Raw genomic sequence first — 27164 nt, forward strand, 5'->3', positions numbered from 1 at the left:
TTTTATCAAAGAGGGTTAGAAAGAGAGAAAAAGAGCAATTGTTAATAGGAGCAGTTATAAATTAAAGCAAAGTGTTAGTAGGCCACACTCTTATCTGTCCAAGGTCAGTCTGGCAGAGAGCCTAGAAGCGGACAAGCTGGAAAGGGAGGGGAAAGTGACCTGAGGAAAGTCTCAGTCGCACTCAAAACTTAAAGTTGCATTCTACCAATCTACCAATGAAATTCGTTTAGACCTGTCTTTTGTTTACAAAACATTCAGCCAGTGTCCCAGTACTGTCCTTTTCTTAAAGGCACAGCCTCAAACGGTCACACCAAGCTGCTGGGTCTGTGAGCAACCACAGCTCAGATGAAAAGCTTCAGGGGGAAATCTCATCCTGGCACCCACCTCCTCTGAGGGGCAGCTGCAAACAGGGCTGGAGCTCAGCCCTCTCTTCCCACCCTGGCACTGGGGCTTGAGGTTTGGTGAGAGGGAATTTTCAGGGGGCCCAGGAATTAACCAGTGCAAGTTTATAAAAGCTTTTATTGGCTCTTGGTTATGACCAAGAATGGGACAGTGATCTTTTATACAATTTGATACAGTAAGTGGTACAAAAGAATTCATTTTAAATAAAAAGCCAGAGTGGAGTAGCAAAAATATTAAAAGATTGAGTAAAAAAAAAATAAAATAATGTAGGCATGGGAATTAATCCTTAGACCTTAAGTTGATGCTGTTTTGCTACCATCCGAGTCTGAGAGCAAGAAGTTTTGACACCCCCCACCCCCCAATCTCAGCAGCTCCCCAGATCACTGTCTAGAAAGCAGTTAACACACTGGTAGGATAAATTCAACTTGAGGGTTTAGTTTATCATGACCAAGTTAACCAAGTTCCCCCCCTTTTTTTTTTTTCCCATAACAAAAAAGGTAGGGCTGAAGTTTTCCTCTGCTACAGCCTCCTTGTGGTGGCATCACCAGCGCTGGGACAAGTGGCACAGGGCAAGCTGCTTTCACATCCTTTTGTAGGCTGGCTTGGGGCTTTGTGTCACACACACAGGGCTGGGGAAGGGGGTGCCACTCCAAGCAGAGGTCTCACAAGTTAGTTTGCTAGCTAGTAAGAAGTTTAAATATCAGCAGAGATCAAGTGTGTGTGTGTGTGTGGGGGGGTTTATTCATCATTGACTTGCATTGTTCACTCCTCCTGGGCCAGGCTTTGCACTCCCCCAACACAAACCCAAGCCAAGCCACATGCTTCCAAGGGATGGGTTTTTTTTATAGGAACAGAAGTAGACCATCTAAGAAATAGTTCAGTTTATTAGTTGGGCAAGGAGAATATGAAAGGGAGGTGGCAGGAGTAGGACCAGCGAGTGGCCTGTCCTCTGCCTGTTGGCTCGCAATGAACACAGCGTCTACAAAGGATCCCGAGGGAGGTTACAGAGGGAGCTGAGCCCCCAGAAGCAAAGGAAAAGCTCACGTTTGAAACAAGGATTATTAAAAAAAAAAAAAAGAAAGAAAAAAAAAAAAACCCCACCCTCCCAAAACACCTTGATGCTATTTTTCTCTGTTTTTCTTTTTCTTTTCCCTTTTTGATGAGGTTAGAAAGTGCAGGTTCAGCCAAAGGCAGCCGGACTCTATTTATACATCGGCCGGCAAGCAAGGTGACGGAGCCGATTTCATCCGCCGGTCCCGACCCCACGGGCCACTCGACTGGGAAGGGTTACACACACACACACACACAGAGACAGGGGGAGACAAACTGCCAAAATACAGAGCGACAGGGAGAAACCTCGCTCGGGTTACTAGGTGGGGGAAGCTGTTTGCTCAACGTTAAAACACCGTCATTTCATTAAAATTCAATCAGCGTTATCAACTACTTAAATGATTCACTCGAGACAGTTCAAAAGCCAAGAGGACAAGAGGGAGGCACAGGCTCGTCTGGCTTCAAAGGAGAATTGGAGGCACGAGGAGGAAGAAGCCTCTGTTTAAAACACTATTTTGTCCTTGGCTGGAGCAGCTCTCCTACATGGGACTTCAAATGCAAGGCAAGAGAAGGAACAGATGCTCTGGCAGATCCAGCAAACGGGTCAGAAGGAGCAGACAGTGAAGTCAGACTCATTCCTCAAACCCCGGCCTTCCAGAAACAGAGCCATCAGGGACACCAGAGCTATGCCACTGGGGACACACCATGCTGTCAGGGACACCAGAGCCCAGCCATGGCAGAGCTGGAAAAGCAAGTTAATCCCAGAGGAGCTCAGCAGCCCAGCTGGGATCACCCACCATGCTCCCAGAGCAGAGGAGCAAGAGGAGGACTGGCCCCAGGTACCAGTGACTCAGCTTTTAACAGTATCCAGGAAGGTAATAAATTAAACTGCCAACTTGTTGCTTGGGATTGTTGTTTGGTTTTTTTCTCCTTAAATCCTGTTTCACTCAACCTTCTGCTGGGCTATCGACCACCTCGGAGTGGCTAACGGTTAAGAGAGAGCTGCAAATTCCATGTTAACTGCTGTCAGTTTGAGAACTGCATGTTATATTCACACACAAAGCAGACAACCACATCACCCTCCATAGAAAACTAGTGCATGCAAATAACTCTTCCATGTCATAAACCCAATGGCTATGCAGGAGGAGAGAGAGAGACAGAAAGAGAGAGAGAGAAAGAGAGAGGATATAACTAAGTGAACTGACATTGGCTAGAGGGAAATTAGTATCTTCCACTTTTCTTTCTTTTTTTCTTTCTTTTTTTTTTTCTTTTTTTTTAACCTTGAAAGCTAAAATCAGTGCTTGGTGTTAAAAAGTTGTTTTGTTTTGTTGTTTGGCAGATGTACCATGTTGCCATACTTCGAATGAACACATCACGCCATGGAGAAATGCAAAGGAAAGCAGCATGCAGGCAAAAGGAAGAGAGCTGCAGGTGACGAAAAGAACAACCACCAAAAAATAAAAGGGCAGCAGGTTCTGAACAGCTCCATCACCAAAAAGGAGACAACAACAGATTAAATGGAAGAGGTTGGTTGTTTTTTCCTTCTTCTTCTTTTGTTGTTGTGTTTCTTTTTGCACCACCCTTTGTCCTCGACGCACGACACCGATGGGTGCCGAGAAAGCAAAAATCACGAGAGAGTTTGGTGGTTCGAAATGGCTGGGTGTGGATGGGATGTCTCCTGCACATGCTTCCACCAGAAGAAAAATAAAACAAAACAAAACAAAACAAAAAAAGTGAAAATAAAAGTTCCTTTCCACATAAGGCACAGGACAAAACAAACCCCATTCACAGACTCAAGGCGAGGGGAAAAACAAACAACCACCGTATGAGCGTTAAAAAAGCAACCACCGTTATATGAGGGTTTTCCTGGCTGGTCTAGAGAAGATGGTGACTCAGAGGACAGTTTATCCACGAGAGAAAATTCCACTGTGGTACAAAATAAATTGTTAGAATTCTAACTTTTTATTCTTGTACAATTGGCAGAGTTGAATATGATTGCTCTATGTGGGGTTTTCATGGCAGGGGAGGACTGGGACTATAATACAACCAAAATGTAGTGGTAAGTTGAGCAGGTACATTAAAAACAAACAAACAAACAAAACCCCAAAACAAACAAAAAAAACCCAAAACCAACCAAAACCAAACCAAAATGAAGTCATGGAGATTATTTTTTTTTTCCCTATACATATTGTCAAGAAAAATTAAGAAGAGTATGCAAGCTGTCCTAAACAGAAACCCAAGAGGGAGGCAGGAGCTTGTTAAGATGAGGAACAAAACATTGGTTTTAAGGTTAAAAATGGGCAGAGTGGTTTCTTTTGCAGCGAGAGAAAAGGGGGCGGTGCACGGCGATTGGTGAGAGAGGAGTAGGTTCAGCAACACTTGCTCTTCCAGCCCGTCACCCCGCCTCCACTGCTGATATCTACATTTTCACTGTTGGGCTCTTTTACAGGGGTCTGCAAGGAAAACAAGTAAAGACAGTTAGAGGAGGCCTGTGAGATTCCAAACTATTCAGAGCTGAGGGGACAGAGGCTTACAAAGGCATCGAGGAAGAACATATGGATTAAACTGTGGAAAAGAGCTGCGTGGAGATCACAGAGCCATCAGTGTTGGAAAAGATCTCCAAGATCATCGAGCCCAACCATCAACCCAGCACTGCCGGGTCACCACTAAACCACGTCCCTCCAGCATCACATCTACACAGCTTTTCAATCCCTCCAGGGATGGTGACTCCACCACTGCCCTGGGCTGCCTGTTCCTTCAGTGAAGAAATTGTTCCTTATGTCCAAGCTTAAGCCTGCCCTGGCACAACTTGAGGCCATTTCCTCTCATCCTGCTGCTCGTCCCTTGGAGAAGACCAACCCCATTTTCCTCCAGCCTCCTTTTAGGGAGTTGTAGAGAGCAAGGTCTCCCCTCAACCTCCTCCTTGGGTAGGGAATCCTCCTCCCCCCTCCAGAAAAAGCAGTCCAAAATAATTCTAGGATTGCTTTGTTTTCTTTTAAATAACTAACAACTGGAAAGCTGGGAAAAAAGAACCAACTTTTGAACTTGGACCACCCCAAAGTAAGCTAAAACTATTTCTAGACCCTGCTCCAAGAACTGGCTGGGGCTTTGGTGGAGTAAGTAAATCACAGCATACAACACACACAAACTGAAGGGAAATTATGTGAACTAATGACCTCAGAGAACCACAGAGTCATTTATGGATAAAGAAGGGTTGTTCAAAAGCCTCCCAGTTAAAGCAGGACACCAGCTTCCGAGGCAGGGGATAAAACAGGCTCCTCTGCGTCACGGGGTGTAAACTGGGTTAGACCAAGGAAAAAATCAAAGGCCAGTGGTTTGGATCAGATGCAAACAGCTACTTTCAGCTGTTTAGAAACCTAACCTAAACATCCATGTTTCAGCCCAAACTCCTTCTCTTAACTCTCCCCTCTGCCCCTGATTCTTCAAATAAACAGAGGCCCCAAAACCATCTTTAAAGGTCAAAAGGATCATTGGGACTCACTAGCCTGACCTTCTGTTCACTGAAGGCCAGGGATTTTCACCCAATCTCTCCCTTGTCAAGTTTGTCAACAAGTACTGCAGGAACAACTCAGAACGACAACAGACAACTGGATGCTGCTGAGAGGTGTGTTGCAGAGGGTGGTGAAACCATTCAGCACTGACTCTGCACTGAACTTCTACCCAGTTAAAGGAGATCACATTATCAGTGGCATTCACACAGGAGAGCAGTGGAGGACATTGATGGAGGCAGCCTCAACACGGGGCAGGCCTTGAAGCACAGAAAACCACCTATCATAGAATGGTTTAGGCAGGAAGGGACCTTCAAAGATCATCTAGTTCAACCCCTCTGTAGTCAGCAGACATCTGCAACTAGAACACATTGCTCAGAGCTCAGTCCAGCATCAGCTGGAATGGCTCCAGGGATGAAGCAACTACCATCTCTCTGGGCAAACTGGGCCAGGGTCTCATCACCCTCAAAGTGGTGAACTTCTTCCATCTAATCTAAACCTCCCTACGTTTAGTTTAAAACCATCACCCCTTGGTCCTGTCACAGCAGGCCTTACTAAGAAGTCTGTCCCCAGCTTTCTTATCAGCCTCTTTAAGTACTGAAAGCCACAAGAAGGTCTCCCCAGAGCCTTCTCTTCTCTGAACTGAACCACCCCAACTCTCTCAGCCTGGCCTCACAGCAGAGGGGTTCCAGGCCTCAGGCCCTTTTTGTGGCCTCCTCTGGACCTACACCAACAGTCCCATGTCTCTCCTGTGCTGAAGACTCCAGAGCTGGACATAGCACTGCAGGTGGGGGGCTTGGCAGAGGGGTGCAGAGGGGCAGAATAACCTCTCTCAACCTGATGGCCACACTGCTTTGGATGCAGCCCAGGAAATGTTTGGCTTCCAGGCTGCATGTTCCTAGCTCCCGTCCATCAAAAGCACCCCTAAGTCCTTCTCCACAGGGCTGTTCTCCACGCCTTCATCCCTCAGAATGGATAGATTTCAGGAGTTGCCACAACCCAGGGTCAGGACCTTGCATTTAGCTTTGTTGAGCATCAGGAGGTCCACACAGACCCATTTCTCCACCTTGTCCAGGTCCCTCTGGATAGTGTAGGGTCAGCCTAAGTCTCTTGACCTCCACCAAGTTTCAGTGATGGAAAGGCATGACCTGATCTTCAGCAGGAATGTGCCAGCACAGGGCTTACTTTGTCAACCAAGCTCTCAGCTGAAATCAGCTCAGCTCAACCCTGCAACCAAACAGTGGCAGCTATTGGAAGCTTAGTATGGATAGAGATGGTGGCAGGGAGAAGACAGTTCTCTTATAGGCCCACAGAAATGCCTTCACTCCACGCACAGGTACAATACAACCATGAGTTTAAGGGCCAAACAACTACAAGTTTCCTGGGCAATGTGTCCTGGGTGATGCTGCTTTATGGAAGAGCTGGCAATTTAGGTTGGCAAAGACTTTGAAGACCTCCAAGGGATCAATACTCCCACCCAGCTTGGTGGGAATTGTGTTGTCTGCAAACTGAGGATGCCCTTGATCCCTTCGTCCAGACCACTGATAACAATATTAAACAGAACACGCCCAGGGCTGGACTAGATGATCTCCAGAAATCCCTTCTAACCCTCACCATGTTGGGATTCTATGATTTTTATGACTTTAACTTGCTTGGCCCTTTGATGTCCACTGCTCCCTCTACACAGCACCCCAACAAGAGTAATTCATCAAAGGAGCTTTAGAATTTCCACAGCTTTAGATGTACCACGCTCCTCCTCCGGGGACTGGCTTGTCTTATAGCGTGCCAAAGCCAAACGCTGCAGGGACTCAGGTAAACATCAAAGGCAGAAGGAGGTGAGGTTTGGGGCTGGTTTTGTTCAAAGGCATGCTGTAAGCACCTACCTTTCGAAGAATGTCTTCTGCTAACGTGAGGAATGCCTTCTCGATGTTTATATTTGCTTTTGCGCTAGTTTCGAAGAACCTAATTCCATGCTCCCTAGCAATCTAAACCAAACAGAGACAGAGAAGGTGGTTAGTGCCACCAGAGAGTGGCTCAGGCTTTGCTGCTGAACTTCAGGGTGAGCAACATTTATAAGCTGTACCATCCCTTCAGCTGCAGCAGGGATCAGAAGTGCCAGATAGGCAGTGTGGTGAAAGAAGATTTGGAACTTCGTGGTTCAGAAAGAGCAATTAAAGTGCATTAGATCACAGGCTGATGTCTGAACCCAAGGTGACAGGTAACCATGAACCTGGTACATGGTAGGAAACCTAGAATCATAGAAATGGTTAGGTGGGAAAAGACCTTTGAAATCAGAGTCCAATTGTTAGCCCAGTACTGCCAGGACACCACTAAACCACATCCCTCAGCACCACAGCTACACAGCTTTGTAATCTCTCCCAGGGATGGAGACTCCACCACAGCCCTGGGCAGCCTATTTGAAGGCTTGGCTACCCTTCTGGGGAAGAAACTGTCCCTCACATCCAACTTAAACCTCCCCTGCTACGACTTGGGGCTGTTTCCTCTTGTCCTATTCACTTGCTCCTTGCAAGAAGAGACTGACCCCCACATCATTCCATCCTCCTTTCAGAGATTTGCAGAGAGCAGGAAGGCCTTCCCTCAGCTTCCTTTTATCCAGGCTGTGAACAACATCATTCTCTGGATACTCTCCAGCCCTTCAATGTCCTTTTTGGAGTGAGAGGCTCAAAAGGATTTCAGGTGTGGTCTCCCGAGTGTCCAGTACAGGGAGACAACCACCTCTCTATTCCTGCTGGCCACACTATTGCTGATCTAATCCAGGATGCCGTTGGCCTTCTTGGCAACCTGGGCACACGCTGGCTCATCTTCAACTGGCTGTCAACCAACACCCCAAGGTCCTTTTATGCCAGGCAGTTCCAAGACACACTTCCCCAAGCCTGGAGTGCCACAGGGGATGGCCGTGACCCAGGTGCAGGACTCAGCACTTGGCCTTGTGGAACCTCATCCCACTGGCCCTGGCCCATCGATCCAGCCTGACCAAATCCCTCTGTAGTCTCCAATCCCCCAGCAGACTTCCACCCAACTTGCTATCATCTGTTGACTTAACATAGGATGCCTGAAAACTGTTACCCAAGAGAGCAGAAACTGCAGCTGAATTTGTTCCTTTCATGGAATTCCCTCAGCTTACAAACCATCACCAAACCCAGTCACCTTGATCATTAATCCAACACATTCCATTCCGGCATCTCAAGCAGCTGGAGATGGTGGGAAGCCTTGATACTGATAAGCAAGCTTTTGTCCAACACTTACCTGTTCACCTCTTGCTTTAGGGACAACTCTCTTATCTTCCATGTCGCACTTGTTTCCTAACAGCATCCTCTCCACGTCTTCGTTGGCATGCTGAAATGAGACAAGAGAAAGGTTGAGCCATGTGCTCCAGTACCAGCTTCAAGGGAAGTGCAGGCTGATGTTTATGGGCTGTGCCACCCTGCATTTCCCTGAACATTAACAGTGTGATAGCTTTCTGAAAGGAACAAACCTGAAGGGAGGTTGTAGCCAGGTGGGGGTTGGCCTCTTCTCCCAGGCAACCAGCACCAGAGCAAAAGGACACAGTCTCAAGCTGCGCCAGGGGAGGTTTAGGCTGGATGTTAGGAAGAAGTTCTTCATAGAAGGAGTGATTGGCCATTGTAATGTTGTCGTAGGGTTGCCTCAAACGGTCACAAATGTGCTGCCTAGCGAGGTGGTGGAGTCACCATCACTGGAGGTGTTTAGGAAGAGACTGGATGGGGTGCTTGGTGCCGTGGTTTAGTTGATTAGATGGTGTTGGGTGATAGTCCCAAAAGTCTGTGTTCTACCATTAGAGAATTTACTGGATAACTTTATCAGTTTTATGATGTGGCTGGCATTTAACTGCTTCCAGACAGACTTATGCTGCCAGCCTCAGCCTTCCCCAGGTCAGCTTGGGGCAATGGATAGAAACTACAGCACAGGAGGTTCCACCTCAGCTGTTTATTGTAAGGGTGACAGAGCACTGAAACAGGTTCCTCAGGGAGGCTGTGGAGGCTCCTTCTCTGGAGACTTTCAGGCCCTGTCTGGATGTGTTCCTGTGTGACCTGCACTAGGTTATGGTGCTGCTCTGGCAGGAGGGGGTGGACTTGAAGATCTCCTGAGGTCCCTTCCAACCCTGAACATCCTGTGATCCTGTGAACTCCATAGTCTCACCATTATGTGAGACTATGTGCCCCTGTGCCAACAACAATACTTGGCCAAACCTGCAACAAGCAGATCTGGAGAGAGAAGGTAGCAAAAACCCCAAAGGTCTACCAGAGAGAAAGAGTAGCTTTCTGCCAGTTCAGGTCCTGAAGTCTGTTTTTCGTGGGACATGTGCCAGGTACCAACTGGGTACTTCCCAGAAGGGAAAAGGACCACAAGCAGGACCAGCTCAGGAAGCAGACTCACTTGGCTGAAGTAGATCCCTGTACTCCCAAGCAGTGGCCATGCCATGGAGCAAGAGGACAGTTTCAGGCAGTGTTACACGTCCGCTTTTCCTTTTGCAGTGCTGCATGTCCCATTTTCCTGTTGCTTTCTTCTCTCATTCAAATTGTTTCATATTCCTGGTCCTGTGGTTTTTGTGTACCTCTACAATATTTTCTAGAGTTTTTTCTAGAGTTTAAGTGTTGGGTGATAGGTTGGACTCAATGATCTCACATATCTTTTCCAACCTGGTTAATTCTATTCTATCCTAAAGTGCTGCTCTGCAATCCTGATCCTTCTAGTTAATGACACTGCCCAACTAAACCTTCATTAGTTGGCAGTTAGCAAGGTGGGAAAAGAATCAGCTTCCTGTCCAGCACTCAGAGGTGTCAAGTTCTCTGTGTGCTGGACAAGCATGTTACAGAAATGATGCTACCAGACGTTATGAAAGAAGCTCATGTCTACAGATGCCAGTGATCAAGCTTCATGCACTGGAGTGCCTCCATTAGCATTAATACTTTTGTTAGTGTTTAAAGGATCCTTTGCATGGTCTTATTTTAGACCTGCAAGTCTCCTTAACATCTACAACTATGCCTTCACAGAATCCCTAAACTGCAGCATAGTGGGGGTCAAAAGGGACCCCTGGAGATCATTTGGTCCAACCCCTCTCCAGGGTCACCCACAGCAGGTTGCCCAGGATCAAAATGTCCAAGCATGTTTAGAATCTCCCTAGAAGAGACTCTACAACCTCCCTCTCTGGGCAGCCTCTTCCAGGGCTCTCACACACTCATGGGAAAGACATTTCTCTCCATCTGATAGAACCTTCTGGGTTCCAGTTTGGGCCCATTGCCCCTACTCCTGTCACTGGGCACCCATCCTCTTGTCCCTCATCCTTCTGATATTGATCAGCATTGAGAAGATGCCCTCTCAGTCTGCTCTTCTCCAGGCCAAACAGCCCCAGGTCTCTCTGCCTTTCCTCATTAGGCAGATGCTGCAGTCCCCTCAGTATCTTCAAGCACCACAATAACCAGGAAATCAGTAAAAAAAACCAACCCTTTCATTTATGATTATTTCTAAGAGGAGTTACCAAAGGAAATTACAGCTCTTTAGCATCATGCTGCTTTTCTGATATCACCATCATCACAGCAAGAGCATGTCAGCTCTGTGCTTCAGCACCAAGGGCTTCAGAGACCTTGAGAAGCTCACACAGCAAGATGGAAGGCAGAGTGCACACCAAGCACACACAAACCAGGACATCACAGACGGAAAACTGAAGTGAGCATCATGATAAAGCTCAGGACTGAAAAAAGAAACAGGAGCACATACACAGGGAATCATCCTTGTGAGGCAAAAGTGATACCAGTGTTCAAGGAATGCCAGATGGGCAAAAATAGTCTGGCTGTGCAGTTATTAAGTACCACCAATATCCATTACAGCAAGGGAAGAATGTGCCAAAGACATCCACTGGACCAGCAAAAAGGTTCCAGCAGCCACAGCACAAAGCATCACTTAAGTGGATAACTAAAGTGCTCTGAAACCTGCCACAAGAAGCTTCTTGGAAGCTTTTAATCTGAACTTACTTTCACGCTAAGAATCTTAATACTACTTTACAGGAGCATTACTAAAAGAACTTGAGAGGCAAGAGGTCCTCCTGCTTGCAGTAACAACCACATCCTGGTCTCCAAACTGGTGACACATGGGTTTGATGGGTGGACCACTAGATGGATAAGGAACTGGCTTGATGGCCGCACCCAAAGAGTGGCTGTCAATGGGTCCATGTCCCAGTGGAGGCCAGTGACAAGCGGAGTCCCTCAGGGATCAGTCCTGGGACCTGTCTTGTTCAACATCTTTGTGGGTGCCATGGACAGTGGCATTGAGTGCACCCTCAGCAAGTTTGCTGATGACACCAAGCTGTGTGGTGCAGCAGACACGCTGGAGGGAAGGGAGGCCATCCAGAGGGACCTTGACAGGCTGGAGAGGTGGGCACAAGCCAACCTCATGAAGTTCAATGGGGGCAAGTGCAGGGTCCTGCATCTGGGTTGAGGCAATCCCAGGCACAAATACAGGCTGGGCAGTGACTGGCTGGAAAGTAGCCCTGAGGAGAGAGACTTGGGGGTGCTGGTGGATGAGAAGCTCAACATGAGCTCTCAATGTGCACTTGCAACCTGCAAAGCCAATGAGATCCTGGGCTGCATCAGGAGAAGTGTGGCTAGCAGGTCGAGGGAGGTGATCCTCCCCCTCTACTCAGCCCTGGTGAGACCCCACCTGGAGTACTGTGTCCAGTTCTGGAGCCCCTATTACAAGAGGGATGTGGAGGTGCTGGAACGTGCCCAGAGAAGGGCCACAAGGATGATCAGAGGGCTGGAGCACCTCTCCTATGAGGACAGACTGAAGGAGTTGGGGCTGTTCAGTCTGCAGAAGAGAAGGCTCCGAGGTGACCTCATTGTGGCCTTCCAGTATCTGAAGGGGGCCTACAGGAAGGCTGGGGAAGGGCTTCTCAGGATCTCAGGTAGTGATAGGACTAGGGGGAATGGAATGAAGCTGGAGGTGGGGAGATTCAGGCTGGATGTGAGGAGGAGGTTCTTCACCATGAGAGTGCTGAAACCCTGGAATGGGTTGTCCAGGGAGGTGGTCGAGGCCCCGTCCCTGGGGGTGATTAAGACCAGGCTGGATGAGGCTCTGGCCAGCCTGATCTAGTGTGGGGTGTCCCTGCCCATGGCAGGGGGGTTGGAATTAGATGATCCTTGTGGTCCCTTCCAACCCTGAATGATACTATGATACTACTATGATACTATGTTTCACACGCCTCAGGAGAATCACCCCAAGGTTTTCTTCCCTTCAGGTCACAAGGAGGAAGAGCAACCAGACAGCAAAGTTAGAGAAAGGTACCATACCATGTAGAATCAGACTCTGAAAATGATGATTTTTCATGCTCACACAGCAGCCTCAACACACAAAAGTGTGCACCTGAAGCAACTCAACTGATTTACAGATTCACAGATTGCACTGGGTGGAAGGGATCCTCAAAGGTCATCTTGTCTAGACCCCCTGCAGTAAGCAGGGACACCTCCAACTAAATGAGGCTGATCAATCCAAAGCACAAACACATGGCACAGTAATCTCTGCAGAACAAGTGAGTTTTAAATTATTAAATGTTTAGCAAGGGTAAAGGTGCAAAACCTCCAGGTTTCCTGGCTGCTTTTAACTCAAGACTTTTAAGTATCGTGCATTGAGTGCATCTGGGTGCATTCAGAAGAGTGTGGCTAGCAGGTTGAGACCTGAAGGAGGCCACTTCTAGAGTAGTAAGTCCAGTTCTGCACTCCCCAGTTCAAGAGAGACTGAGGAGAGTCCAGCAGAGGCTACCAAGGTGCTGAGGGCACTGGAGCATCTCTGGCGAGGGAAGCCTGAGAGGCTGTTCAGCCTGGAGGAGAGCAGAGGGCATCTTCTCAATGTTCATCAAAGGCTAAAGGGCAGGAGGCAAAAGGATGGGGTCAGACTCATTCCAGTGGTGCCCAGCAACAGGACAAGGGACAATGGTCACAAACTGGAACCCAGGAGGTTTTCTGTCTGGAGATAATGAGAAGCTTCTTTCCTGTGAGGCTGCCAGAGCACTGGGCGAGGCTGCCCAGAGAGGTTGTGGAGTGTCCTTCTCTGGAGAGATTCCAAACCCACCTGGACATTGTGGTTGTGGGCAACCTGCTGCAGGTGATGCTGCTTTAGCAGGGAGGTTGGACTAGATAGATCTCCAGAGGCCCCTTCCAATCACCAGCGTGCTGGGGTTCTGTACCTTTGCACACAGCAGTACCTCAAAGCAGCAGCTTGCTTAGCAAAAATTCTCCTCAAGAGAGAATCTTTGGCAGCATTAACTCCTTGTCAGCCCAAAGCACTGAGTAATTTCATTCACAAGCAGCACTGGTAATAATCCTATACGTGAGTGGGTAACACTTGCCATGCGTTATAGCAAGAAGCCTCAACACTGCATCTGGAGCACCAGAGGATGATTTCACCCCTCATTTCTGCAAACACTCTCTGTTAGTGAGCTTCTCCTGTAACAAAAAAATGCTTCCTAAAGTGTCAGACATCCCTTATGAAACTGCAGCAACCATTCAGCCTTCACAGTGCACCTGAAATCAGCTGCTGAGCTTTGCATGACACAGATTTAGAACCATGAGGTCAGCAAAAACCAATCCCTCCCCAGACACCGTGGTGTAAGTGACATCTATTACTCAGCTTCCTGGACACTAGTGAAGTTTTCAAACAAACCTTCTGCAGAATCAGGTTTACATTCAACTTGTGACCATCCATCTTCCTGTCCTTCCCCTCCTACCCTCTCTTTGTAGCCACCAACCTGTGTACTTTGCCATCAACACTGTAATTTCCCATATCCCACGCTAGAAAGTAAGTTCAATCATCACATCTTTGCTCTGTAATAACCTTTCAGAAGTCTCAATGCTCCAACAAGGAATGCCTGACAGCACCCATCTGCTGATGCTCAGGTCTACAGGGCCATCTCCAAGATTTCTAGAAAAACAATGAAGCTGGAGAATCCAAATATTATTTTCCATTTAGGAGCAGGATAACAAGCAAGGCCTAACAGCTGTGCTGCTCTCTAACATCTCTGAGCTTACAGGGAATGAACTCCTGGGAACTCAAGCAATGAACATTTCCCCATCAGTTTCTTCTGCTCCATTTGAACTTGCTTGAAATGTTACCAGCCTCCTTGTCTGGCTGTCTTCTAACAAGGAGAAAAATCATCTCTGCAGCTCTGAGTAGTCTGCAGCATTCAACAGCACTCTGTCATGCCAAACTCACAAATACTTCATGACCTCAGTTTTGAGGCAGAGGCAGTGATCAACACAGGCTGGGGGATGGAGAGTGGCTCTGCAGAGAAGGACTTGGGGGTGCTGGTGGATGAAAAGCTGGGACAGGAGCTGGCAACATGCAGAGCCCAGATGCCAACTGTCTCCTGGGATACGTTCCAGGCACTGTGGGGAGCAAGTCAATAGAGGTGATTCTGCTCTGCTCTAGCGAGACCCCACCTGCAGCACTGTGTCCAGCTTTGGGGTCCTCAGCACAGGAGACATGGACCAATTGGAGCAGGGCCAGAGGAGGCCACAAAAATGATGCAAGTGCTAGAACTCCTCTGCTGTGAGGACAGGCTGAAAGAGTTGGAGTTGTTCAGCCTGGAGAAGAGAAGGCTCTGGGAAGACTTTCTTGTGGCCTTAAAGGGGCCTAAAAGAAAGCTGAGGACAGACTTTTAAACAGGGCCTGTTGTGACAGGACAAGGGGTGATGGGTTTAAAAGAGAAGAGGGGAGATTCAGACTAGATACAAGAAATACCTGTTTTGCACTGAGTGTGGTGAGACACTGGCCCAGACTGCCCATCCCTTGAACCATTCCAGGTAAGGTTGGATGGAGCTCTGAGCTCTAACTCTGCTGACAGCAGGGAGCTTGGACTAGATGACATTGAAAGGTCCCTTCCAACCCAAACCATTCTGTGATTCTATGACCTTTGAGGACTTACGCACTCAGCACTAGAAGTGACATATTCTACCACTACTCTACAGCTCATGGCTTAGTGCTGCTATTCCACACACCACCTTGAGGTGGCAGCTCCTCCTGGAAGCAGCAACTCCCAGGTCCTACAAGGTGTGCTCCTTACCTCTAGGTGTCCTCCAGCACAGAAACAATGCTTGCTCATGTATGAATGTGACATCTTAGGCCACCACTAGTTCCTCTGTAGTACTGCCATCTTTCATGCTGTTGATGAAGGGAGAGTTGAGGGAGGGAGCATGGAACAGAAGAAGAACTGCACCCAAACCTCTGTGTTAACTCCCACCTTCTGCTAGGGTAGAAGCAACAAGCCAGAATCTGACACATGCCCTACAGGTCACAATAAACAGCTCAAGTTTGGGATCTCACAAACATTACTCACCTCATCTATGTTTCTGAGCCACTTGCTGATGTTTTCAAAGCTCTTGGCATTGGTGATGTCATATACTAGCATGATCCCCATGGCACCTCTGTAATAGGAGGTGGTGATGGTGTGAAATCGTTCCTGCCCAGCTGTGTCCCTGCAGAAAACAGAGAAGAGAACAGATCAGAGGCAAGCTCCAAGGACACCACCATGACCAATCCATTAGGTAAGTGTTCCTGGTGGCAGGACACACTGCAATCTCCATCAGCAGGAGCTTCAAGGAAGGTCCACTGCCTCCCAGATGTAGCTGAACACTCAGAGAACAAACAGGGCAAGCTTCAGTAAGCCAGGCTCAACAGAGTACAGAAAGTAAGGGTTTGAAGTTCCTTTTTTGGATTTTACTTTCAAGGGGAACTTTTTTTAATTAAAAAAACCCCCAAAAACATTTCAGTCAACTACATGGAGACAAAAGGCACCAGGCTGCATAACTGGGCTTACACAACTGAGGTAGCAGAGGATGAAGCCATTTGCTGAACACCAAAGTGGGAGGTTGTGGTAGGTGCTCTGGTTATTTACCACAATAAAGAAAGGCAGGATCAAGTCATGGTAGAGATGTTCAGCCTTGCATTTCTAGTGACAATGTAAAGCTCACACCCAAAAGGAGAGATTTCTAGTGCCTGTTGCATATCTCAGTTATGTGGCTCCCTGCTAGTCGAGGGAGGTTCTCCTCTCCCTCTATGCTGCCCTAGTGAGGCCATCTCTGGAATCCCAGATCCAGTTCTGGGCTCCCCAGTTCAAGTGAGACAGGGAACTACTGGAGAGAGTCTAGCAAGGCTATGAAGACACTCAGGGAACTGAAGCATCTCTCTAAGGTGGAAAGGCTGAGAGACCTGTGGCTGTTTAGCCTGGAGAAGAGCAGACAGACATCTTCTCAATGATGATCAGTAGCTAAAGGGTGGGGGCAAGAGCATGGGGCCAGACTCTAGCAGTACCCAGGGACAGGATAAGGGGCAATGGGCACAAACTGGAACACAAGAAGTTCCATCTGAACATGAGAAAAAACATTCTTCATTCTTCCCTGTGAGGGTTCTGAAGCCCTGGACCAGGCTGCCCAGAGCAGTTGTGGTGTCTCCTTCTCTGCAAAGATTCCAAACCTGCTTAGATGTTGTGATCCTGGGCAACCTGCTGTGGGTGACCCTGCTTTAGCAGGGGGGTTGAACTGGATGATGCCCAGAGGTCCCTTCCGATCCCCACTGTGCTGCAACCCTGGGATTGCTCATCACTTCCTGTACACCTACAACTAACCTGCTGTGTTAACTTCTCCAGTGCTTTGTTCTGGCAACTGAAGCCAAGCTAATGGAAGAAAAGCTGGGGAGGGAAAACCAAACAGCCTGCAGTGCTGCCTGGTGGTTTGTTGTGGGCTTGCCTTTTTGTTGGTTTTTTTTTACTAAGTGCTGTATTTGCCCTTTCCTATTCTTAATGGATTCCCCATTCATTATTCAGAGATAACTCTTAATGGATGTGAGATTAGAGAACTGACTGAAGCAAACAGAGGAAATGAGTTATGGCTCTCAAACTGCCTATGACTGATGAATCCAGCTTGAGCAAATGGCACAAGATGACTGGCGACCGCACATTGTCTTTACTGTGCCGGCATTCAGTGTTTTGTCCAGAGACTCCAAAGCTGTGGTTGTACAAAAACATCCTTGATGTAAAAGAGATCTGTGCAAGTCAGCTAGGTCTCCAAGCTAAAATATTATGTAGGCAAGGAGCATTAAGACAGCCAAGGAAAATGAAGCCCTGCTGGCGGAGGAAACCGAGAGGACTTGGTTTGTTTGCAAAATGAATACAAAGAAAGTTGCCCTGTAGGACCAGGGTAAGGAAGAGGACAAGGAAAGTGAAAAATCCATTTAAATTATTCTCTTGTCAACATTAAAATATGCATAAGCTATATCACATTAGAGGTTTAACCAATGGAGAAAGGAATTTCTGAGACAGCTTTCCAGTTGACCTAGCAGAGACTAAAGAAACCTTAAAATGTCCTATGATTTGTTCATGAAAGATTTATGTGGATGCAACAAGAAGAGATTATAGCTGATGATCTGTGAAGATCCCTTCAGCCCACAGAGCTCAAAATAAAGGTCTGCCACAATGTGCTAGCTACTTCCTAGCAAAAGTTTATTACTATCCCCCTGTTTCTTCTTAAAGTGATGTGTTTTAAAGCAAGTGTTCCCAATAAAGCTACACTCCAAAACATTGCTTGATGGTCTTTTACACAGATAAGAGCTGCATACTAAAAGAACCAAGGCTGTAGGAAAACTGCTGGACCTCTAGAAGAGGTTCATCACTGCTCACAGAATCCCACTTTTTGCAGTCCCTACAGTATTAACAACTACTGGTGTTATATAGAATAGAATAGAATAGAATAGAATAGAATAGAATAGAATAGAATAGACCAGGTTGGAAGAGACCTTCAAGACCATTGTGTCCAACCTATCATCCAATACCACCCAACCAACTAAACCATGCAACCAAGCACCCTATCAAGTCTCCTCCTGAACACCTCCAGTTTCTTGAAGGGCTTTCTGCCCTCCTCCATCCTTCCAGCATCCCCGAGTAAGCATAAGGGTGTTTGAGATATTCTTGGTTTGGATTCCCTCTTCCAATGTCAACATGCTGTAAATCCACACTTAGGATCACCTCTTGTAGTTCCTGTTGTCTCTCCAGACAGAGATCAGAAACTGGTTGGATGATCTGAAACCAATTCCATCAGAATACTCTTTGAATAAATGGAAAGAGGGCTCCTAGGGTAAGTAATTCTGTGACAGGAGAACAGGATACAGCATGATCTTTTTATGTGTCAAGTTCTAGTCTGAAGCACCTGGTGTATCTGAGTATTTTTTCCTCCATATTCCCCTTTATTTCACTTCTATTACAATGAAGTAGACCTTCACCTATTCTCCCACTATTGTTGGTGGGTTTCTGGCAGTTAGATTTCCACTCTCCTTCAGCTTAAAGGGTCCTTCCTTCTCTTCTACGTTGGCTACTGTTCTGTGTTTTTCAGATCACACTAATATTCCCTTCCAGCTTTTGATTCACTGGGAGGAAAAAAACCTAGATCTGACTCTGAGCACTCCTAGTCAAGCCAGAGGTTCTCCAGCTTCCACTTCTGTGGAGTTCAAAGATTTCTGGAGCCAGTGATGACACCTGTGTATTTAACAGTCCAAAACAGGCATACACCAGGATAGGTTAGGAATTGACCTCTTGAAAAACAACTCTGTGAAGAAGGATGTGGAGTGAAGCTAGTGGACAAGTTCCCTAGGAGCCAGAAACGTGTGCTCATGGACAAGAAGGCTGGTGTTATCTTGGGGTGCATGAAACAGTGTGGCCATCAGGTCGACAGAAGTTCTCTTCCCTACTCTTTTCTGCTCTGGCCTGGAGTCCTGGATCCACTTTTGGGTTCCCCAGTTCAAGGGAGACAGGGAACTACTGGAGAGAGTCTGACAGAGGCTATGAAGATGCTGAGGGGATTGAAACATCTCTGAGGAGGAAAGGCTGAAAGACCTGGGGCTGTTTAGCCTGGAGAAGAGCAGCCTGAGAGGGGATCTTCACATTTCTGACCAACAGCTAAATGTCAAGAGTCAAGAGGATAGGGCTAGACTCTTTCCAGTGGCTCCCAGCAACAGACACAAACTGTAACTCAGGAGGTTCCATCAGAAGATGTGGAGGAACTTCTTTCCTGTGAGGGTGACAGAGCCCTGGAAGAGGCTGCCCAGAGAGGTTGTGGAGTCTTCTCTGGAGAGGGTCTGGGATTCAGTGAACACATAGTCCCACTTGCTACCCAGCACCACTGTTCTCCACTTCTCCTGTCCCAGCCTCCCCTCTCCCCATTTTAACAGTGTTTTGCAACAAGCACACTTACATTTGGAGCAACAGGAAAGGGCTTTAGCTTGATCCTTACTGAACAGCAACCTCACTTTTTAATAGCTATAAAGTATCAAGTTGCTTATCACCTCTGGCAAGGTTTAACTCAGCCTGACCTTTGTATTCTTGCTTTACTCCTATATATATACTTCAGAGGTCACAGCATGACTGAGATCCTGCCACACCTGCTCATTTTCCATATCCAGGAAGAGAGGCAGGCAGTTATTCCTGCTGTGTGGGAAAGGAATAGAGCTGTATTAGAATGTGCAGGTTTCATCTGTTCTCTGTAAAACTAATTCCCACCTGCAGCTTCTTGGGTATGCTACTCACCATATCTGCAGCTTGATCTTCTTTCCTTGTAGTTCAACAGTTTTAATCTTGAAGTCTATCCCTAAAACAAACACAGAAATAAGTCATTAGTATTGGTGGTGAATGGTGTCACATTCAGCTGGCGGCCAGTCAGTAGTGGAGTCCCCCAGGGATCAGTGCTGGGCCCCATCCTCTTTAACATCTTTATTGATGATCTGGATGAGGGCATTGAGTCTATCATCAGTAAATTTGCTGATGACACCAAGCTGGGGACAGGAGTTGATCTGCTAGAGGGTAGAGAGGCTTTGCAGAGAGACCTCGACAGGCTGGACAGATGGGCAGAGTCCAACGGCATGAGATTTAACACATCCAAGTGCCGGGTTCTGCACATCGGCCACAACAACCCCATGCAGAGCTACAGGCTGGGGTCAGAGTGGCTGGAGAGCAGCCAGGCAGAGAGGGACCTGGGGGTGCTGGTTGATGGTAGGATGAACATGAGCCTGCAGTGTGCCCAGGTGGCCAAGAGGGCCAATGGCATCCTGGCCTGCATCAGGAACAGTGTGGCCAGCAGGAGCAGGGAGGTCATTCTGCCCCTGTACACTGCACTGGTTAGGCCATACCTCGAGTACTGTGTCCAGTTTTGGGCCCCTCAGTTTAGGAAGGACGTTGACTTGCTGGAACGAGTCCAGAGAAGGGCAACGAAGTTGGTGAGGGGCTTGGAACACAAGCCCTATGAGGAGAGGCTGAGGGAGCTGGGGCTGCTTAGCCTGGAGAGGAGGAGACTCAGGGGTGACCTTATTGCTCTCTACAACTACCTGAAGGGGGGTTGTAAACAGGCAGAGGTTGGTCTCTTCTCCCAGGCAATCAGCACCAGAATAAGAGGACACAGTCTCAGGCTGCGCCAGGGGAAGTTCAGGCTGGAGGTCAGGAGGAAGTTTTACACGGAGAGAGTGATTGCCCATTGGAATGGACTGCCCGGGGAGGTGGTGGAGTCGCCGTCACTGGAGGTGTTCAGGAGGAGACTTGACAGGGTGCTTGGTTACATGGGTTAGTTGATTAGGTGGTGTTGGATGATAGGTTGGACGTGATGATCTTGAAGGTCTCTTCCAACCTGGTCTATTCTATTCTATTCTATTCTATTCTATTCTATTCTATTCTATTCTATTCTATTCTATTCTATTCATTCACCCACATAGCTCTGAACTGCTGCACACACAACAGAAGGTTTTGTCTTCTTTTAGAATCATAGAATCAGTAAGGTTGGAAAAGCCCTCAAAGATCATCAAGTCCAACCTGTCACCCAACACCTCATGACTACTAAACCATGGCACCAAGTGCCACGTCCAATTCCCTTTTGAACACCTCCAGGGATGGTGACTCCACCACCTCCCTGGGCAGCACATTCCAATGGCTAACAACTCTCTCTGTGAAGAGCTTTCTCCTCACCTTGAGCCTAAACTTCCCCTGGTGCAGCTTGAGACTGTGTCCTCTTGTTCTGGTGCTGGTTGCCTGGGAGAAGAGACCAACCCCCTCCTGGCTACAACCTCCCTTCAGGGAGTTGTAGACAGCAATAAGGCCTCCCCTGAGCCTCCTCTTCTCCAGGCTAAACAATCCCAGCTCCCTCAGCCTCTCATTGTAGGAAGCATCAGGTAAACCAAAAATAACCAAGCAAGCTGGAATGGAAGAGGAGCACAGTGCCCAAAACCAACTGGGCCACAAAGAATGTTTCTGTGTGGTTCTTCTTTTTCTGAAGTTAAGTCTTGTTGTGACACCTGAAAGGTGGTAGTGAGGTGGGGTTCAGTCTCTTCTCCGAAGGAATAACCAATAGGACAAGAGAAAAGAGCCTCAAGTTGTGCCAGAGGAGGTTTAGGTGGACACAAGGAATAATATCTGCCCCAAAAGGGTTGTCAAGCCCTAGAACAGGCTACCAAGAAAAGTCCCCATATCTTGACTGAAAAGACATGTAGACATGCTGATGCACACCTGAAAGGAGGTTGTATTGAAGGTTAGTCTCAGTGATAAAACAAGAGGAAATGGCCAGGAATTGTGCCAGGTGAGGTTTAGGTTGGATATTAGGAAAAACTTCTTTACATAAAGAGTGGTCAGGCATTGGAACAGCTGCCCTGTAGTGGAGTCACCACCCCTGGAGTTGTTCAAGAAACATGTTGACATGGCACTTCAGGGCATGGTTTCATGGCCATGGTGGTGTTAGGTTGATGGTTGGACTCGATGGTTGGACTCAATGATTGTAGAGGTCTTTTCCAGCTAAAATCATTCTATGGTTCCATGGTTTAGGTTAAGATGACCCTGATTGTAAAACTGGGGAACTTCCAAAAAGACAAACATTTAAACATCTTCAACCATCAATCTTTTGACATGTTGGGGGATTTTTTTGCTTGGTTTTGGGGTTTTGTTTAGTAAGATTCTATTTCCCAATACATTAAACAACAATATTTTGCTTACCCTGAAGAGTTGTGAAGTACCTTTTCCTTTCTTTCACTCTTAGACCTAACCCTTCTGACACCACCATTTCAGAAACCTCTTCCAAAATTTGCCTTTTCCCCCCTTCCAGGATTCCCCTTTCTATTAGTATCACTCAAGTAACCTACCCAGAACACTAACTGAAGCGATCTCAATGCTTGCTACCTGTTTAACATATCTCAAAGGGGTGTCTCGGTCCGGAGACACAGTTCTTATGAATATTCCCATGTTGTGAAATTAGAGGCACAAACTAGGGCAAAATATCAACAGCTAGACTATTTATTACATAAATAAAGTGGACATAAGAAGGGGAGAGGGAGAAAATAGAGAGGGAGAGAGAGAAGAGAGAGAGAAGAGGAAAGAAATTATATTACCACACCCCTTATCCCCCCCAAGACAGTTTGAGTCTGTGGAGGAAAGGTGCTGCAGGAGATGTTGGGTTGGTACGGGAACGGTGCTGAGGCTCTGGCTGGAGAAGAGCTGTGGTACTCTGGGCAGCCTGGGTCTGTAGAGAAAGGGTGCTGAGGCTTTTCCTTCTCAGCGGCATGGTCCTTCTCCTGTGTTTTCCTTCATCTCCGTTTTCCTTCTCCCGACAAGCCAGTAGTTGCTCAAGTATTTTATACAGTTTTTAGTCCTTAGGTATGTATCCAAGTATTGTCCCTCAGGAATTCCAGGGCCAGGAAATCATCCTTAGGTAAATGTCCAGGTATCGTTCCCCCGGAAATCTTTCTGTGTATTTCTGTGTGTTTGGGCAAGGTTCTGGATGGAGGGAGGGGGCCCTCCGCCTCCTCCATCTCCATCCAGCCAAGTCCCCACACCCATTACACATCAGGAAACAGGTGGTGAATCCATTGTGTCACCCTTCCCAGGGTACTTGATAGGTGGAGATTATCTTGTCTCATGCATATTCCCGAAGGTGGCCTAGGTCCATTGTTGTCAGGCCAGCTGTGGCCCAGTGAGCAATGTTATCTTTGCACCTTCCAAGAGTCGTTCCAGTGGCTCTGCCCAACACATATCAGCTATTGTCTGGGCAAGCAGCAAGTAATTTTATCTTTGTTGAGTCACACCAAGAGAGACAAACTTTTAGTCTCTCACAAGGGGTCAGTGTGAGAGCCTGCAGCAGAGTCTGTGACAAGACTCCAGACTATTTGTCATCTCTGCTTGAATCACAGAATCATTCAGGCTGGAAAAGACTTTTAAGAGTGCATCCAACTGTTAACCCAGCGCTGCCAGGTCACCACTAACCCATCTCCCTCAGCAACACATCTACACAGCTTTTAAACCCCTCCAGGGACTCCACCACTTCTCTGGCAGTCTGTTGCAGGCCTTAACAATCCTTTCCAGGAAGAAATTGTTCCTAATGTCCAACCTAAACCTCCTCTGGCCCAACTTGAATCCATTTCTTCTCATCCCTGGGAGGAGACCAACCCTTACCTCACTGCCATCTCCTTTCAGGGAGTTGTAGAGAGCAAGAAGGTGTCTCTTCAGCCTTATTTTCTCCAGGCTAAACAACCCCAGTTCCCTGAGCCAATTATGATAGGAAATGTTCTCTAGCTTTTGTTGCCCTTTTCTGGACACAGTCCAGCCCCTCAATGTCCTTCTTGGAGTGAGTGGCCCAAAACTGAGCCCAGTATTTGAGATACAGCCTCAGCAGTGCCAAGTAAACAAGCAGCAGAAGCCCTAAATTGTCTCTTGAGCTAATCACACATTTTATGGACCATCAACCTCCAGCTTCAATAATGTAAGCAGAAGGATTTAAGAAACATGAAGCTTTTGACCAGCAATAAAAGACAATTTATCAGCATAAGCTGGCACCCAACCACCACATCTCTTTGTTCAGGTCCACCTCTGTTCCAGCTTCTGATGTAGTACAAGTAAAGTCAGGACTTGGCAGAAGAGCATCACCACGATTCCCAAAACTCAGAACAAGCATAGAGCATGAGTAAGGTTTACACTCCCACTACCAAGTAATGCAAAATAATTCACATGTTAGTTTGTGGCAAAGCTGAAAAGATATCACAAGGAAGTTACTTAACTACAGGATTTGCAAGGACTGAGTAGATGTTACCCAGTGTCATGGGTTCAGCCAGCTGAATCTGCTGATGTCAGGTGCCTGCAGGAGGCCCGAGTTTGATTCCTGGTCTGGGAAGTTGTTAGAGTGGACTAGACCAGGACACCCAGAGAGGTGGTAGGTGCCCCATCACTTGCAACACTCAAAGTCAGGTTTGATGGGGCTCTGAGCAACCTCCTAGAGTCAAAGATGTCCCTGCTGATTGTAGGGATGTGGGACTTTGGCTTTGGAAGGTCCCTTCCCACCCAAACCATGCTATTATTCCATGATTCTATGAAGGAAAGCTGTTCTGAGAAGACTCAGGAAAGAAGAAACTATGAAGACAGACCAATAGAGCCAAGATTAATGCTGCAACTGGTATTTAATATTTTCACTATTAATTCGGATATAGGAAGTTGTCCTATCTGAAGTCTACCACTTACAAAAGACAGAATAAAACTTAGGGATGGGTGTCATCAGCACAAATGGGATGGGTGTCTCAGGCTGCGCCAGGGGAGGTTTAGGCTGGAGGTTAGGAGGAAGTTTTACACAGAGAGAGTGATTGCCCATTGGAATGGGCTGTCCGAGGAGGTGGTGGAGTCACCATCACTGGAGGTGTTTAGGAAGAGACTGGCTGGGGTGCTTGGTGCCATGGCTTAGTTGATTAGGTGGTGTTGGATGATAGGTTGGACATGATGATCTTGAAGGTCTCTTCCAACCTGGTCTGGTCTATTCTATTCTATTCTATTCTATTCTATTCTATTCTAAAATGGAACTGTCTAGAGAAGTCTGTGCGGATATCAGAGAGCTGCAACCTCTCTGCTGCGAGGGCAGGCTGAGAGAGTTGGGGCTGCTCAGCCTGACAAAGAGAAGGTCCCAGAAAGCAGCCTACTGCAAGACAAGCCAGGATGAGAACCTTCCGCAGCAGCTCCTCTGTAGCAGGAAGGGCCTGAGGACTGTGTTTTGTTCCAACCTTCTCTTCCCAAAGCTGCCAACAAGAGCCACTAGCACAGGCTCCATCAAAGGAGCTGCAAAACAAGTCACTTTCTAAAGTTGCTCTGACAGAAAATAGATGTTAGAATTCTGACTTTCAGTTCAACTCTGAGGCAAGGCAGGGAGAATGTTTCATGCCTTCTAAAACCCTGGTTATATTTAGACTTTTTAAAAGGCAGCAGCTGCAATCACAAACTTGCCTCCTGTATCTAGAAGGTCATTTTATATCAAGTAAGATTAAATCAAATTTATGAAACACAGTATTATGCAAGAAGCCATAGAACAGGATCACAGTTGGTGGGAAGAGACCTTTAAGAATATTGATTCCAAGCATTAACCCAGCACTGCCAGGTCAACCTGCATGAGAAGTCTCCTTTAAAGTTCACCAGATCCAAATCTTCTTAGCTTGATATATACCATTTGCACTCTGATTTGCACTGCACACACCATTTTGACACTGAAAAATTAGTAAAAGGTTTTCACATACAAATCAGGAGATTCCCCCCCCACACAGAGACCTGTGTCATATAGGGGCAGGAACAAGAATGGCACTTGGTAGAGGGACATGTACCACATAGGCAGCCAAAAAAGACAACTGAATCCCAAATGCAGTTCCTTATGAATCATAGAATCAATAAGGTTGGAAAAGACCTCAAGGATCATCAAGTCCAACCTGTCACCCAACACCTCATGACTAATAAACCATGGCACCAAGCGCCACATCCAATCCCTGCTGTTCAGTCTGGAGAAGAGAAGGCTCCGAGGTGACCTAATTGTGGCCTTCCAGTATCTGAAGGGGGCCCACAAGAAGGCTGGGGAGGGACTTCTCAAGATATCAGGTAGCGATAGGACTAGGGGGAATGGAATGAAGCTGGAGGTGGGGAGATTCAGGCTGGATGTGAGGAGGAAGTTCTTCACCATGAGAGTGGTGAAGCCCTGGAATGGGTTGTCCAGGAAGGTGGTTGGGGTGCCGTCCCTGGAGGTGTTTAAGACCAGGATGGATGAGGCTCTGGCCAGCCTGATCTAGTGTGGGGTGTCCCTGCCCATGGCAGGGGGGTTGGAACTAGATGATCCTTGTGGTCCCTTCCAACCCTGACTGATACTATGATACTATGTTTACAGGCTGCTCAGGGAAACACTGGAGCCCCTGTTCCTAGGGGGGCTCAAAGGCACAAAGATGTGCTGCTGAGGAACATGCTGTAGTGGTGAACTTGGCAATGCTGGGTTAACAATGTGATGATTCTATATGAAATTAAATTTATGAATCAGTATAGCTAACATCACCTGTGCATGGCTTGGAACATGATGTCAATGATTGCCAATACACAGAATTATCCCAAATCCACCTGTCCCTGTTTTGCAGCCTTTAACCTTTAAGCTATGATGTAATGCTCTACAGCAGCACCATCAAACAAATGAACAGAGTGTTTGCCCAAAGATAAATAAAAGTATTTTACACAGTGACACTTGCTTTCAGGCTCTGCCCAGACCAAACAGGATGTTTGACAGCCACTTTTTATGTATTAAGATAAAGCAAACTATTAACTCAGTCCAGAAATTAACTCTTCTCTGCACTGAGAGTGATTTAGCTAACTAGGATTTGGGGATAAAAAACATAATCCCATGTTATACTAAATTTCCATTCCAATTACAAGATACTACTAGTTCAGCCTTCATAACAGAAAGGTGGTTATAAATAGCAACAACTACTTGCCTCTAAAACTTTCAAAGTGTTTTTAGCAGACTGGGAAAAGTGCACTTTTGCATTGCTGTAATTCCCACTCACTTCTAGATCTATCCAAAGAATCCCAAACTCCCAATGTGGTGAAGGTTGGAAGGGACCTCTGGGGATCATCCAACCCCCTGACAGTCCAACCCCCTGACAAAGCAGGGTTACCCACAGCAGGTTACCCACAGTCACAACATGCAGACAGGTTTGGAATCTCTCCAGAGAAGGAGACTCCACAAACTCTCTGGGCAGCCTCTTCTAGGGCTCTGGCAACCCAACAGGAAAGAAGTTTCTCCTCACCTTGAGATGGAATCTCCTGGGGTTCCAGTTTGTGCCCATTGCCCCTTGTCCTGCTGCTGGGCACCACTG

The 27164-nt window shown here is 47.2% G+C and overlaps 1 protein-coding gene across 1 annotated transcript; it reads right to left on the reverse strand.

The window, feature by feature from the left end:
* Positions 1-501: 501 nt before the first annotated feature.
* Positions 502-19619, reverse strand: RAB10 (RAB10, member RAS oncogene family). Its single transcript, XM_068143056.1, has 5 exons — positions 19564-19619; positions 15328-15466; positions 8229-8318; positions 6845-6946; positions 502-3905 (listed from the first exon to the last, which is right to left on the reverse strand). Exons 2-5 carry the CDS (start codon positions 15406-15408, stop codon positions 3822-3824), a joined length of 357 nt encoding a protein of 118 aa, XP_067999157.1. The 5' UTR covers positions 15409-15466; positions 19564-19619; the 3' UTR covers positions 502-3821.
* Between the last annotated feature and the right edge of the window lie 7545 nt (positions 19620-27164).

Source organism: Melanerpes formicivorus, unplaced genomic scaffold, assembly GCF_026170545.1.
Source record: "Melanerpes formicivorus ecotype bairdi unplaced genomic scaffold, bMelFor1.0.p_v2 SCAF_9, whole genome shotgun sequence".
NCBI lineage: Eukaryota > Metazoa > Chordata > Aves > Piciformes > Picidae > Melanerpes > Melanerpes formicivorus.